General features: G+C 42.3%; 1 protein-coding gene across 1 annotated transcript in view; it reads left to right on the plus strand.

Moving 5' to 3' along the window:
* The window catches only part of LOC125887861 (voltage-dependent calcium channel subunit alpha-2/delta-4-like), a 174,524-nt gene that overhangs the window by 73,071 nt on the left and 86,432 nt on the right, over positions 1 to 15,021 (plus strand). The window contains exon 2 of the mRNA XM_049574945.1: positions 13,463 to 13,544. Coding sequence (XP_049430902.1) covers positions 13,463 to 13,544 — 82 coding nt within the window. The remainder of the gene's footprint in view (positions 1 to 13,462; positions 13,545 to 15,021) is intronic.

The following is a 15,021-nucleotide window of genomic DNA, read 5'->3' on the forward strand; positions in this document are numbered from 1 at the left end:
AGTAAAATCCTAAATGATTGTTTTTTTCCCACCTGGACCTTTATGCTCTGCCATTTCTCCTCTAATCATCAGGCTGTAACCTGTGACAGGCTGTTATGATACCACAACTATCACACACTCACATATATGGAGGTTATTCACGTAGGTTTACATCACCAAAGGTTTATGACAAAATCACTTGACGACACGGTGAGAGAGGAGAGGGAGAGATGCTGTGCTGCTGCCAGAGGAGCCGCTGAATGAGTTCCCTCTGAGCGCTAAGAGAAGGAAAACATTCAGGACGACACAGTTTATTCCACACTACTGAAGCTGCTCCTCTTTTTGGAGCCACTGCAGAGTAGGTAATAATTTCACTTTCAGCCATGATTGTTGTTGCCGTGGGTAACAGTATGACATCAGTATGTCAAGAAGTCGAAATATCTCACAATATCAGTTTTTTAAGTAATATCAATCAATCAATCAATTTCGATTCAATTTTATTTATAAAGCCCAATATCACAAATCACAGTTTGCCTCACAGGGCTTTACAGCATACGACATCCCTCTGTCCTTATGACCCTCACAGCTGATCAGGAAAAACTCCCCAAAAAAACCCTTTAACGGGGAAAAAACGGTAGAAACCTCAGGAAGAGCAACTGAGGAGGGATCAGGAAATTGGTGCTCATCCAGGTTTTTATGTCTTTAAGGCAATTATGAAGTTTAGTTAATTGATTACTTTCTTCTGGCTTAATCGATACAACTGAGTATCATCCGCATAACAATGGAAATTTACAGAGTGATTTCTAATAATGTTACCTAAAGGAAGCATATATAGAATAAATAGGATTGGTCCGAGCACAGAACCTTGCGGAACTACAGTGCTGAAAAGAAACCTGGCGTTGTTCTTGTTTTCTTCTATTAATGCTGAGTAATAGTTTGCTCTGGCATTGCGGAGGCCCCTCTTATATGTTTTGAGACTGTCTGCCCAGACTAAACGAGATTCTTCCAGTTTGGTTAATCGCCAATTCCTTTCAAATTTTCGCGATATTTGTTATAACTTATATTAAAAATGATGCCGGTGTTACCGTGAACAAGACGATATGGCACACCCCTGGTAAGTTGTGAGAAAAACGTTAACACAAGTCATGTTATCGTTGAACAAACAACTGATGCTGTCGTTTTTCTATCACAGGTCAGATGTGTCTCTGCAGCAGCTGATGAGGATGAGGATGATGAGGATAAGAAGCAGGGATGATGGTGAGCTGTAATTGGTCAACAGCTTTGCCTCTAATTAGGTTTTTCATCAGATTAGACTCAAAGTCCTTCTTGATCTGGTCCAGAAACTGAAACCTGGGACTGTGTGTGCTCAGCATGTCTGTGAGTGTGTGTTGTAGCCGTGTTAGGTATGAGATGTCCTCCTGCTGCTGCCCCTGAGCCAGGCACTGACCTCAGAGCTGCTGACGCTCAGATGAGTCCCACACTGAGGTCGAGTCCCCCCGCAGGAGTCAGTGACGTGTAATTAATATGTACACAGAAGTGTGTTTGTTTCTGTGTTAATATTCAGCTCGTTGTGTGTGTGTGTGTGTGTGTGTGTGTGTGTGTGTCGGGGCATCATGTCACTGTTGGCCGCCCTCCCTCCCTCTCTCCCTCCCTCCCTCTCTGTTTCAGCAGCCAAACTGAACCTCAGGGTTTCTTTTCTTCCGGCTGCTCTGATTGGTCGCAGGAGAGCCTGTCTCCAGAAATCGCTCTAATCCTCTTAGATAAAACAGAGCCCTCGTCCAATCCCCTGCTCCAATCCCTCCCCTCCCTCCCTCCCCCTCTCGTCTCCCTCTCTCTGTGGGGAAGAGGAGTTTTTAATCCAAGTGGATTACGTTGCAAATTGGGTGACAGTGGAGGCGATCGGCTGCAAAATCTGCTGCAGACGGCCGCTTTGTGTCTTCCTTAATGTGTGCAAGGTGGAGACATTAACACACCCATCAGTTCTGGTTTCATGAGGAGCTACCTGGAAGAACCTGGAGCAGGTGCACAGGAATCTGTGGAGTCTCTGACATGGACCAGATTTCATCTTTAACCTCAGGAGTTTCTTCTTCTTGCAGCAAAACTAGATTTTAAATCTCTGCTAGTTTGTTCTGGACGACTTGAAGTCAGTCAAAGTCCTCTGGAAGTTTCTTCAAAGAGGATGAGGAGGTGAACAGGAAATGGTGAGAAGATGCTGGCAGCACAGCAGGTTTATCCAGACATGACAGAGAGCGTTCGGGGTCCCACCGCCGTCTTCTTCTTCTCCTCTCTTTAGCCAACATGAGGAAGCCGTTTCCTACAAACCCTTTATGATCCTCTCAAACTTTCAGAGCTGATCCCAGTTTGTGAAACCGCCTCCGAGATTTTCCGAGTCCAAGCTGCAGGGAGCTTGTTGTCGGGAGTTGGAAGCAGGATGGAGAGCAGGACACTGGGAATGAGGAAGCTCCTGAGAATTCTGGGATTTTTCTGCCTGTGGATTACAGCTCAGGCTCAGATGAAGATCCCACCAGAGACGTAAGTGTCCTTCACTTCTTCTGCTGGATCTCAGCTGCAGCTTTAAGTTCCACCTTCTGCAGGAGAATAATTATCACATGTATAATCAGCTGATTAAGCCCCTTAATGTGCAGGTGTCTCCTTTCTCACTCTACAGGACTGTCAGCTTCAAAGAATTCTTAAACTGCAGCTCCATTAAATTTGAATATTCTAGATTTCCTGTACATCATTAAAGACAGATTTGGTATCTTTGGAAACATTCAGATCTCCAGAAAGTCCTGTTGGTGTTAACAAGGTTTGGCTGCACAGCATGAGTTTGTGACGCACAGGTCAGTGAGGAAGTGCAATTATCCCACCACATTGGTAGATTCATTTATTTTAGATGCAAATAAATCGTGCTAACATTTGGTTTTACTGGTAATTGTTTCACCACCATCGATCCATTCAGATACAAACACATCATTATTTGAATTTCATGATACAGTGCCTTTAAAATCTTAAAAATGCTTGTCTTGTTTTTACATTAAGAAGCACCACATCCAACTGCTACAGCAAACATATCTGCTCTGTAACTACATCCTGTGTTCTTATTTGAAAAACATGTTAGAAACCAAAAGAGAGAAATTTTCCTATTTTAAAAACGTCTTCATATCATGATCCCGCCCCCGATCTTTGCATCAGTGCTTCTGAAAACCATACAGCCAATCTAATTCACATATATATATTCACATATTTGCATAAAGCAGTAACGTCGGCGTCTGTCAGCGTGCTGCAACACAACCACATTAACTTTCCTGCTAAACTCTTCCTCTTATCCAGCTTACAAACATGCACATGCATCTTGTTCTGCACCTCAGCTCCCTGAACGAGTGATCAAACAAACTTTAAGCGGGGAAAAGTGCACAGCTAACATTAGTTTGTTCATCAGAAAGCCAATTAGCTGCTCAGCTGAAGCACATTAAACAGCATGTAAACATACCTGCAGATAATAGTGGTATAACACACTGATTTATTTACATGTGTATAGAAGTCTGGTTTTGGCCCTTATTCTGAAAAAGACAAAAATCCTACTAATCCAATAATGAAAATGAATATTCCACTAATATTCCTGTTTACATGCAGCTGTGCATACTCTGATTACCAAGCTCTAAGATGTCGTTTATCACGTCAAAACATAGAAGAGAGGAACGGCTGCTGTTTTACCTCTTCCTGTCAAAACAGTATTTTTTTTAACTTTTCCACAGGTGTGAACGCAGCCTCCCTCTTTCATTCCTTCAACACAATGCACATCCAAAAACCTGTTGACTTCCAAGTCTTTCAGAAGGTTTAAAAGTTGTTTGTGAAGAAATGTCGACATTTCCTCTGAGCGTGCATCTCTACACCGGCCCTGCAAACTCTTGTTGGTTTGTGCACAACACACAGGGCTGAGCGTAAACAGGCGAGAGGCCGTGCGTCGCAAATTGAGACGCGTATTCTGAATGTGCTGTTTACATGTCTAAAGACTGCTCCTAAAACCTGAGTCATATCAGTGTATCCCACATTTCTTAGTCAGAAAATGCCTCAGCTGGAATAAGGCCTGATTCAGGATGTGCAAATTGATGATGCTCTTTGAATGACCCATATCAGAATATTGTCGTACTCAGGGTTATGGTGGAATATAGTTGTGCATGTAAACATATTCACTGGCTGCTTATGCCTTGTAAGACAATGCTACAACACAAGTGTGTTTACTGTCTCTGTCTTGTTCCCCTGCTGGGGCTCAGCCTGCCAACTGCTGTCAGTCAAACACAGCAGCTGAGACAGTCAGGGAGTGTTTCTGATATAAGTCCTTTATTTCTTCCTGTTTAATAATGAGATCAGAACTGATAACAGTACATTTTAGAAAATATGCTGACATTATTTTTGGGGATGATTTCAGTTGGACTTTAAATTGATCCAATGAAACATTTATTTCCAGCAGCTCATGCAGACCATTTGGACATAAGCACCATGTTATTATCCTCTGTCTTCATGCAGCAGTTGCTACAGTCACACACAGGTCTGTTACAGTCACACTAACAGAACCCTGGTCGCAGTTCTGCTGTGGATGTGCCTTTGAGCAAGGCTTTGTGCAGGGCAGCTCCCTGTGTGAACAAACTGTGTGGATTTTAATAGAAGGCTTACATACTGTAGAGCAGTCCTTATTGGACTCGTTCCAAATAAATTAAGCCTCTGATAACAGCCTCCCAGAGTGCACTGTGTTTTCATGGCGACCCTGAGGGAATACATTGGTGTCAGCTGACTGCAGTTTTCCCTCAGGACTCACTGAAATCTGCTCTCCTCTGTTTCTGTCCACAGCTCAGGCTGAGCAGAGAGATCAGTCCAGGTACAGCTGCTGTAAATGAGCTCATATATACCGTTTAATTTAGAGTTAATATTACCAGGAGAGCTTCGTGTCCAGGCCCAACTTTAACCTGAACCTTTAACCTGAACATCAACCTTTAAATTGTCTGTTAAAGAGGTCACAGCAAATCATCACTTTACAGATCCAACACTCTTATTAAGAGACATGCATAAAAATATGAAAGGAAATGTTGCGCCTGAAACAGCTCCTTCACACTCTTTAAAATAAACACAAAACAAAGCAGAATGACCTAAACGAAAAAACTGAAAACAAAAAAACCCATAAACAGGTCAAAACACACACAAACACCAATAAAAACATTAAAATATATATAATATATAAATACAATTTTATATAAATATAATATATTTGAACACAGCTGGCTGATCAACATTTCATTGGGGAGTCTCAACCGGATTATATTCTTCCTTCTTTAAAATCCAACTCAGTAACTTTTCCTTTGTCCACATTTTTAAACTGTGCTTCCCAGAATGCACCTGTCAGACAGTCCCGCTGTGGTCGCTCATACTAACAGCCTCATTAGCATGGAGCTGTCGGGCAACGTTAACATGAAGCAGCAGCCGGACGTTCAGCGCTGCTGCTTCCTGGAGGACACACTCTCCCTCCTCTGTTACCATCTGTGTGCCAGCATGGCTAACTGGCCATCGGCCACGCCCCGTCAGCCCGGTCACCTTCTACCCTGACCCATATTCACCGCCCGCCCAACCGCTGCAGGCGTGGACACAGATCGCGTGTCACCTGGTCACAAACCACACATGCAGAGCCAAAGATGTGACTTTGTGATGCAAAGTGAAAATTACTGGATTTAGTTTTAGTTGATGTGGAATTAAAATGCTGGTGAGGACAGGAGGTCAGGAGTGTGTCACAGCATGGAGGAAATATTCAGATCCTTTACTTCAGTAAAAATACTCTGTCACTGAAAATGCTCCTGTAGTAAAAGTATGTTAAAGTAAAGAATAAAAATGTCCCCACTACTTTTATAGACAGTATTATTAGATTATTACTCATGCATCTAACTAAATTGGAAGTCTTTCAGTGTCTCTTAAATCGCATACTTCTGTTCTAAACACTTAATATTTTGAGTGCACAAGTGTGCCCAGCACAATACAGGAAAATGTCCTTCTGGTGCACTCAGGAGGTCAAAAGGTTGAATGTGGAATGATGGACTCTTCTCACCCTGACCGGTCGCCATCTTTGTGACGTAGCAAACGTAGTAACCTTTGACACGGTGGCTGCAGCACGGGGCCTGTTACTTCTGCTATTTCTGTTTCAAAACTGTTGTCGAATAGAAGCCGTCAGTAATGTTTGTTTGGTCTGTAATGATTTGGTACTGGGAACAATAATTAGTTTTAATCAGCAGTAATGTTAATGACAGAGTAAATCTGGTTCATGTGTCGGTCGGTCTGTCGGTCTGTATGTCTGTTCATCCAATCAACTTCAGACAGCGTATGTTACTGAGGACCCAAGAAGGTACAGTGTTGAGTGTGAGCTCTTAGGATCAATGGGACATATTTATATGCTGTCTGTTATACACACAATCACTACGTTTACATGGACAGTTTAATTCCACTTTTAATCGGAATGAAAGGCCATTCCGATTGAAAATTAAATCCCATTAAAGGGGGTGGTTTATTCCGTTTGTCATTCCGAGTGAAAGAATTTTGTGTGCATGTATACACTCATTCCTCTTTAAGTTCATTCCGGTCTTTCTGCGCATGCTCGTTTCCTTGCCCTTCTGGCGCCATGACGTATATAGCGTGCATAGCAACGGGCTGAGATAGAGCAGTCGGACTCGTTGCACTCACCGGTTTCCATTCTCCACAGCACGGTCTTCTACCTCCCTTCTTCGACCTTCTACCTCCCTTCTCCTCCTCAGCAGACAAAGCATTAGCAGAACAAGGTTGTTGTCGTACTGCTGCTTCAAGAATATAAGCAAAACAAGCCCGATAAAGGCACTAAGAACGGCGTTGTCAAACATCTTGTTATCCGGAGCGAGGACTACAGTGTTTTCTTCTGGTAAACGTAAACACATAACATCTGCCCCGCCCCCTATCCAATCAGAAACCTTCCCTGCCCCAAACCTTGCACAGACCTGAATAAAGGCGATTAAACTGATCTCTGTGTAAACCCTCATTCAGAATGAATATTTCTCATGTAAACTACCTGGAAAGACTTTAATTCTGAATGATTTCATTCAGATTTATTTCATTCTGAATGAGAAGCCATCATGGAACCGTAGCCATTGTGTGGTGAATTGAGAGGGATCCCTATTAACTGTTAAAACTTACCCATCTACTGTAGACTGATCCATTTAGTTTTCTCTTGATAGATGTTTGGGAGGTAGAATCCTCATTTTCGATTTGTTTCTGAGCTGAAAAATAGATTAAGTATCTTACAAAGTCAATGGCACCTTGTAACAGTTTTAATCATCAAATTCAAATGATGCTTGATGAGACAAAATATTATGACTTTCTCAAAATGCTGTTTTGTTTTTACTTTCTAAGCTGTCGGTCATTTCTGATCTTAGGCTCAGGTGGCTGATGTTTGTGTTTTCATGACGTCACTGCAGTGTCGTAATGATTGACCTTCTTCCTGTTGGTTGTAACTTGTAATATTCTGAGTTGTGTCTGTCTTTGCGTCCAGGTTACAGCAGACAGATTTGGATTCAATCTGTGGGACAGATCAGCCTCAGCACCATGGATCAGATGATTAGATTTTAGAGGTGATCTTGATAGAGGATTTATTTTTGGTGGGGGGATTTTTAGTTTACCAGACGGAAAGATGCTGCAGGTTCATGAGCTCTGACCAAAGAGTCAGTGTAAGGACCTTTGATTTTTATCACATTATTCGCTTGATACAAGTTTCTCTCTACACTTTGGGACTCATAACCCATAAAAATATCTCTGTGCATTTGGAGTGGGTCTGAGTGCTGCACCACTCGTCACGTGCCACACTAACAGTACTATGTATATTTTTACATGGCATCACTCTTTTGTTAAAAGCCTGAGATGAAAAGTAAATCTGTGGAGAGCTGAAGGATTTATTGTTGCTGCAGAGCGAGCAGCAGTTTGAGAGGTCGTCCTGAAGTTGAAGGTTTGATCTCACTTTTTTTAATATAGCTTTATGTTCTCAGTCTGAATCTCTCGCAGTAAACTGGGCTGGTTAAAGACAACTGATTTAAAACTAAATTTGAATAAAAGGTTTCTTTTGATCAGGTGGAGAGCAAAGTGGATAATCAAAGTAGGGAACTGGTAGGGAACGCTGTCCTCATGGCAGGACCTGACCGACCACTTTGTCTCTCTGCCGCCACATCCTGAGACTTTAAGGCTGCTGTCAGCCCTAGAGTGGTCTCCTCTGGTCTGAATCAGGGACTCATGTTGTTCCAAAGTTGTATAATTGCCTAGAGTTGGTTGGTGTTCTCACTGCAGCATTTACAAGAGGACCAGATCAAATGCCTTGTGTGAGAAAGCTGCTCTTGATTGGTCAGAATTTCCATGTGGGAAAAATCCAGGAAGTAAAGCAAACGTTGAAGAAGAGTACACTTGCAAGATAAATGTGACACTTTCTAATGTCACAATGGAGGGACAACTACGCAGGTTGATTTTAGCGCTGCTCATCGTGGACTATATTGCTGTCATTGTTCATTTTAGTCAAAGCATACAGTTTGAAAACGAGGCAAACGCGGCTCCAACTAGAAAACAATGTTTTGATGCATTGGATGTGCTGAATGTGCATATTAAGGCAGTACAGGAGGAGGTGCACATTAATAATCCTCCAGGACTGTAACATGCTCATGTTTAACCCAAACAATGTGTCATGTGACTGCAGTTGCTTCACATCCAGGTCGCAACACCTTCTCACCACAAACCAACCGCACCAGAGTTCCTTTGGAACCGGACTGAGACCACCTCTTCAAGAAGGTCTCAGTCCGGTTGTTTTGGTGTGTTCACACCTGCAAAAATGAACCGCACTGAGGGGGCAAACGAACTTGAGTTTGACTGAACCGAACCAAACAGGGCAGGTGTGAAAACAGCTTAAAATGTCTTAATTTTTGAGGGCGGATTCATCAGTGCTGGCGAACATCATCCTCGTGGCAGGGCCTTCACGACTGCCGGGTCTCTCTGTCGCCGTCTCCAGAGACTTTAATAAAAACAGGAGAGAGGAGCGGCAGCAACAAGTTAAACAACCCCGGGCCTACTTTGTTTCTTTTTCACGGTGGTTATTGTATTACTGTATTATCGCCTCAAACTTTGGCAGCCAAGGGGAGCTAGCTAGCCAGCTGCTACATGAGTAAAATTTAGCAACTGAATGCTCCATCAGCACACTGTTGTCACAGTGTAGGAAAGCACTCTGCTATCATCACATGAATTACAACTTTGTTTGGCTCATTTTCTGCAGCTAGTGTAATGTTGGCATAAAAGCATGGTGGAATTAGCTAGCTAGCCTGCCGCGGTTGAAACTGCAGGTTTGGACGGAGAAAAGAGAGGATCACCTCATCAGTTTGTTTGAGGAACAGCTGTGTCTGTATGAGACAAGCCTTAAACTTATTGAGTAACGTTACTGACTGTGTTTTACATGTCACACTGTTGGAACGGGTGCTGCCACCTTTGTAATGGCCTGTAATTAGAGGTTGACCCATTCATCAGTTTGTCCAATTAATCGGCGGCGATAGGATGTTTTTCTACAAACGGTCGTTATCAGTAGAACTTGGCTCTGATAGTAGCCGATGGCTGTGTAGCCTCCACCAGTCACACGGGAACGTATGTCACAGAGCGGAGCTGGAGAGGGAGGGTTGTGTTAAATGATCAGAAGGGTTCAGCTGCTCCTCTCTGCTGTGTGAAGTTTTCAGCTGGACCACAACAGTGAGGCAGAGTCCTGACTGAGTGAACGCCACCACTTCCCGTTTTAGATTGAAAGCCCTTTAGCATCATGCACAGTCCAGCCACATAATAGGTTTTAACCTAGTCTTGTTTAATCATAGACAGCCTGTGTGTGTGTGTGTGTGTGTGTGTGTGTGTGAGCTCAGAGGATTAATGTTCAGAACAGATGGATCAATAAACTACTCCCTTGTTAAACACATGCTAAGACAATATGCTGAGTCAGGTCCTTCAGTGGCATGTGTGTGTGTGTGTGTGTGTGTGTGTGTGAGAGAGAGAGAGAGAGAGAGAGAGAGAGAGAGCTCTCTGCACACTGTCTTCATCCTGTCTGTGTAATTACTTTCCACTGGGAGAAATTCAGATTATTTCTCTTTATTGCAGCAAAAATCTTAAAAAAAAGAACAAAATGATCAAACAGTGAATGTGATGTGAAATTATTAGCCATTACCAATTCTCAGGTGCTTTTACTTTACTTTTACCAAGGCAGCTGTGGCTCACATGGCAGTGTACACATATCGGAGGATAGGTGGTTCGATTCCCGGCTCCTCCGGTCCACATGTCCAGAGTGTCCTTGGGCAAGATACTGAACCCAAATTGCTCCTGATGGCTGCTCCATCAGTGTGTGAGAGCATGTGAATGGCTTCTGAGCAGCAGGTGGCAGGATTAAAAACCTACAATGAATAAATAAAATACAGTGCACTGGTATGAAGAAAATGAAGGCTCCTGACAGAACACAAAGGTAGCTCTTCCTCAGTCAGCAACAATATTTAAATCTTGCTTACATCACTGATAATAATTCAGTAGTTTATTATATGGACAGCATATTGGTGCATAAAGAGTACTTTTACTTTTATATTGTAAGTACTCTTTGCTGATAGTAATTACAAACTTTTATTAAGGAAGGGTTGGAATGCAGGACTTGTACTTGTAACAGTATTTTTAAATTGTGCTGTTGCTTCTTTTACTTGAGTAAATGATCTGAAAACTTTTTCCACTCCTGTTGTGAGAGCAGCTGTATGTAGGAGCTAAACTCCTTGACCAGTAGTTAGACAGGAGAATAAAGAATCAGTCACAGAACTAAAACTAATCATGCAGAAATGGTCATAATTACATTAATGAATAATTATAAGTATCTAAAAATCTAATGTACAACAGTATAAAAATACACACCTGCCGCACACTCAGGTGTGCAAAGACATCTTGAACTGGTGTTTTGTCAACATGAGGATCAGACTCTGTAACATGAAGGATTATATATGAGACACACTGAGACATGAACTTTAGTTGCTCTCAGGACCTCAAACAGAGACCTGGTTCACAGAGTCTGCAGCACAGTGTGTGTGTGTGTGTGTGTGTGTGTGTGTGTGTGTGTGTGTGTGATGTGTTGATTGTGTTTTTGTGTCACTGTGAGTTTGTGTATGAGCAGACACCTGCAGCTCTCTGCTGTGACCCAGATGAAGAACAGATTATCTAAATCTCTTTCATCACCGTCATATTCAGCCGTCTTTTTCTGCCGTAACTCGCCACCGCTGCTGCTGCAGAGCGTCACCATGGCAACAGACAACCAAACACAAAGCAACACATCCACGTTCACATAAACACACACAGTCACAGTACAGTACACTGTTTATATGTCTGTTTTATTATTTTGTTGTTGCGTCGTATAACTTTATTACAGTCAACAAACAAATTAACAACAACGACAAGTTGATGACAGGAAGTGGAAATTTCACATCTAAGTGTTTCAGTAAATGTTTATGTAAAAAAGAAGATGAACATGAACACAGTAACAGTGATACTCACTATACCCTGATGCAGACAGCGATGTCACACACCAAAGTGAAGTCACTGTATCGCTCTGTTCAGAGCCAGACTCCATTAACAAATACAGTGGTTTAACGCAGCTGAACACAGAAGCTGCTGGTCGACTGCTGCCTTGATCAGTTAGATAGTTTGTGTTAATGTGTGACTTTGGTGTTTAAAAGAGTTAGTTTAGGAACACCAAAGTGAATGATAAATGATGGAGGCAGTGGTAGACCAGCAGCTCCTGTGTTCAGAGAGCTAAAATCACTGTCTGTGGAGTCTGGCTTTGATGTGAGCAGAGACAGGGAGCTAGAGTCGTTAATGGGTTCCTCGTTGGAAAAGGCTGTCTGACAGCCAGATAAAAATATTCTGTATTTTAAGTATAACGTACACTTAAACTGTTACTGATTTTTTTTAAGGTGGCTAAAATATATTTTGTTGCTGCACGCGTCCACAGCAGGACATTGTATAACCTAACACCTGTGTCAGCACGCCTGCCTGCTTCTCCAAGCCGGGGATGTTTCGACCAACAAAACACACTAAATATGGGTTTGTACCTCAAACACCCCCGCTTCAGAAAGTCCAAACTGCCTCTTTAACCATCTCTAATGCCACCATTACACTCTGGCAGAGCGCAGTCTGTCTGTGGAGACGGAGCAGCAGAGCGCCGAGCGGAGTGAATGTGTGATTAACTTAACCGTTGGTTCATTCATGTAGAAATATAACGCTGCGTTTCTTCCACCAACAGGGCTCTCATTTTAGTGTAGAGCGTCAGACTGAATTTACCAACGCACCATGTCAGGTCACTCACTCTCCGGGACCGCCAGTGTTACTTGAATAAGTAAACACTGACCAACGGGACCAGACTGGCCGACCCGTATGCTCTCACTCAGTGGATGGATGATGTCACAGGAAGCCAATCTTACAAAGGAGGACCACACTTGTTTGTTTTGCTATGGAAGCTAACGTTAGCTAATGTGCTAAAAAGTTAGTGTTGCAGAGAAATCCAATCTTCCTCTTAATCCCTCCCCAGTTTCTGATGAGGTGGACATGATAACCCTTAATACACATAACCTTATTCATCCCTACAACAGGAAATACTTTTTCCCTAACCTGATATGAAGTGTGCGCTGCACATGTGAGCATTTTTGATGATGGCCTCCATCCAGTCCTTTGGTCTTATCACATTTAACCATAGTTGTCTTTGTTTTTGTTGACGGGCAGTGGCGGCTGGTTTTGAGCCATGACTCCTTCTATTCTGGCTCCCAATAACACAACAAGACAAACACATTTTAACACTCCTATGGAGCCTACAGCCCTGTGGGGGAGAGGCAGGTTTTGCCTCCAGCTAACAAACTGACATCAGTGTGATGTTGGCTCTGAAAGGGTCTATACACACACCACAACAACCATTTCTGCCACTCTTAACCACCACTACTGCTGTTTTCAGTCGTTTGATAGAATCCGTCCAGCAAACACTGCTTTCTTGTTTAACTTGAACGTGCTTCGATGAGCCTCAGTGTGCAGTTTAATAAAATGCTTGTTTTACAAAAATGGTTCAGTTTGATCCTTTAAAGCATTTTAGTCTTAAGACTCTTTTAGTCTGTTTTTAAGTTTGTTTGTTTGTTTGTTTGTGTCTCTCCATCTTTGCTGTCCTTTTTGGATGTTTGCAATAATTTTGCATATTTTCAGTGTCTTTAATCACTCGTGTGAGGGGCCAAATGTTTGTAATGACATGGAAATAAAAAGTACCAGTGCAGGCATTATTTATTTTACAGCTGTTGTGTTAACTTGTTCACCACCAGTCTGATGCTGTATTCTTGTATCCTGTAGGTTTCATCTTTCATGTTGTATTTCGCTGTTGACTCCTCGTCCGTCTGTGTTTCAGGGTGCAGCAGTGGGCGTCTGTGTTCTCCACTCAGCTTCGAGAAGTCACCACCAAATACTCCGGCTCTCTGCTGCTGCAGAAGGTAAATGAAGCAGGTTTCTTGTAAACTGGATGGTAGTCAGGTGACATTTAAAAGTTAAATTCTGAGCAGGTTGGCAACATTTACGAAATAAAAGTCCAGCTCAAGTAGAGAGGTCAAAGAATAAATTCCTAAACATGATTTGATTGAATTGAATATTATTTATTTTACTTCAATTTGTTTTTATATTTTGGGGAAAGATACAGTCATTTTTTTGCTGATTACTGGAAGCAAAAGGCGCCTATTTCACAGAACGACCTGTTTCTGTGTTAACAAACATGGAGGAAATCTTGAAAAGTAAAATTTGTAATTTGCTGTTGGGAAAAATAGAATGAGCAGCTGATCTCACTTCACCACCTCAGAGTTTCTTTCAACTTCAGGAGGAGAAGTAGACGTGTTTCATGAAGCCAGAGAGAGAAACCTGATGAATGCTGAAGCTTCACATCAGTTGAGTCTGTTTCCTGCTGCTGGTTTCTGTCTTTTATTGATTATGGACCACCTGTGCTAGATACAGTAGAGGCTGCAGGAAGGATTAAGATCACTGACATTTTTAAATGGCTTTGCTTGAAGGTACATTGTGCCAACACTGTGACAGTCACACACGAGAACAAGAACAATACAAAAAATTAAGCTGTTTTTTTTCTGGCATTAAAAAGTCTTTTTGGTTGATTCTCCTTTAAACATTAAAGCAGGATGACGCTGTGTTTTGGATTAGAGTCATCAGATGATGTGATGTAATTTGTATTAGACTGAAAAAAGTAAAAGAAAGTCATGAAATGCAGCTGAACCTCAAACTGGTCCGATGGCCACCAGACTGGTTGAACTGGGAGCAGAGAGCAGTGGGAGCAGAGTGTCGGTCTGTGTGATAGCGTCTGTCTGTGTGGGTGTATTTATGTGTGTTTACCAAAGAGCACACACACACACACACACACACACACACACACACACTCAGGGATCATGGTAATGCCCAGATTGAGGGCCGAGCCCTCTTTACCGGCGTCAGGATTTGTGGCCTGTTCTGATTTTAGACATTCATCCATTTATCTGTCAGATTTAGATTTATCACAGGCAGTCTGCAGTTTGTCTGCTCTCACAAACACACAGCCACCTGCTGCAGTGAGAACAAACCACCCAGCAACACGTCTGCAAACAGTTTCTTGTTCCATGTTGTTGTTTTTATTGAGACTATCAGTGAAAAGTTTGTTGTCTGCTGCCACAGAGCCCGACGTGGTCCAGTCACAAGTGTGAGACGACTCCTCTGTACGTCTCAAATATGTTTGGAAGAAATATTTTAAAGACCTAAATATGCAAAAGTAACTTCCTCCTGACTGAAGTTTTCAACAGCTTCATTTGGATGAAAAAGCTGGTGGAAAATAAGGTGTGTCAGATTTATGTGCGACAGCTGTTAATTTATTGTGTCACATACATATTTAACATTCAGGTGAATATAAGTATCAGATACACAATGTTGAAAAAAGAA

Source organism: Epinephelus fuscoguttatus, linkage group LG4, assembly GCF_011397635.1.
Source record: "Epinephelus fuscoguttatus linkage group LG4, E.fuscoguttatus.final_Chr_v1".
NCBI classification, from domain to species: domain Eukaryota; kingdom Metazoa; phylum Chordata; class Actinopteri; order Perciformes; family Serranidae; genus Epinephelus; species Epinephelus fuscoguttatus.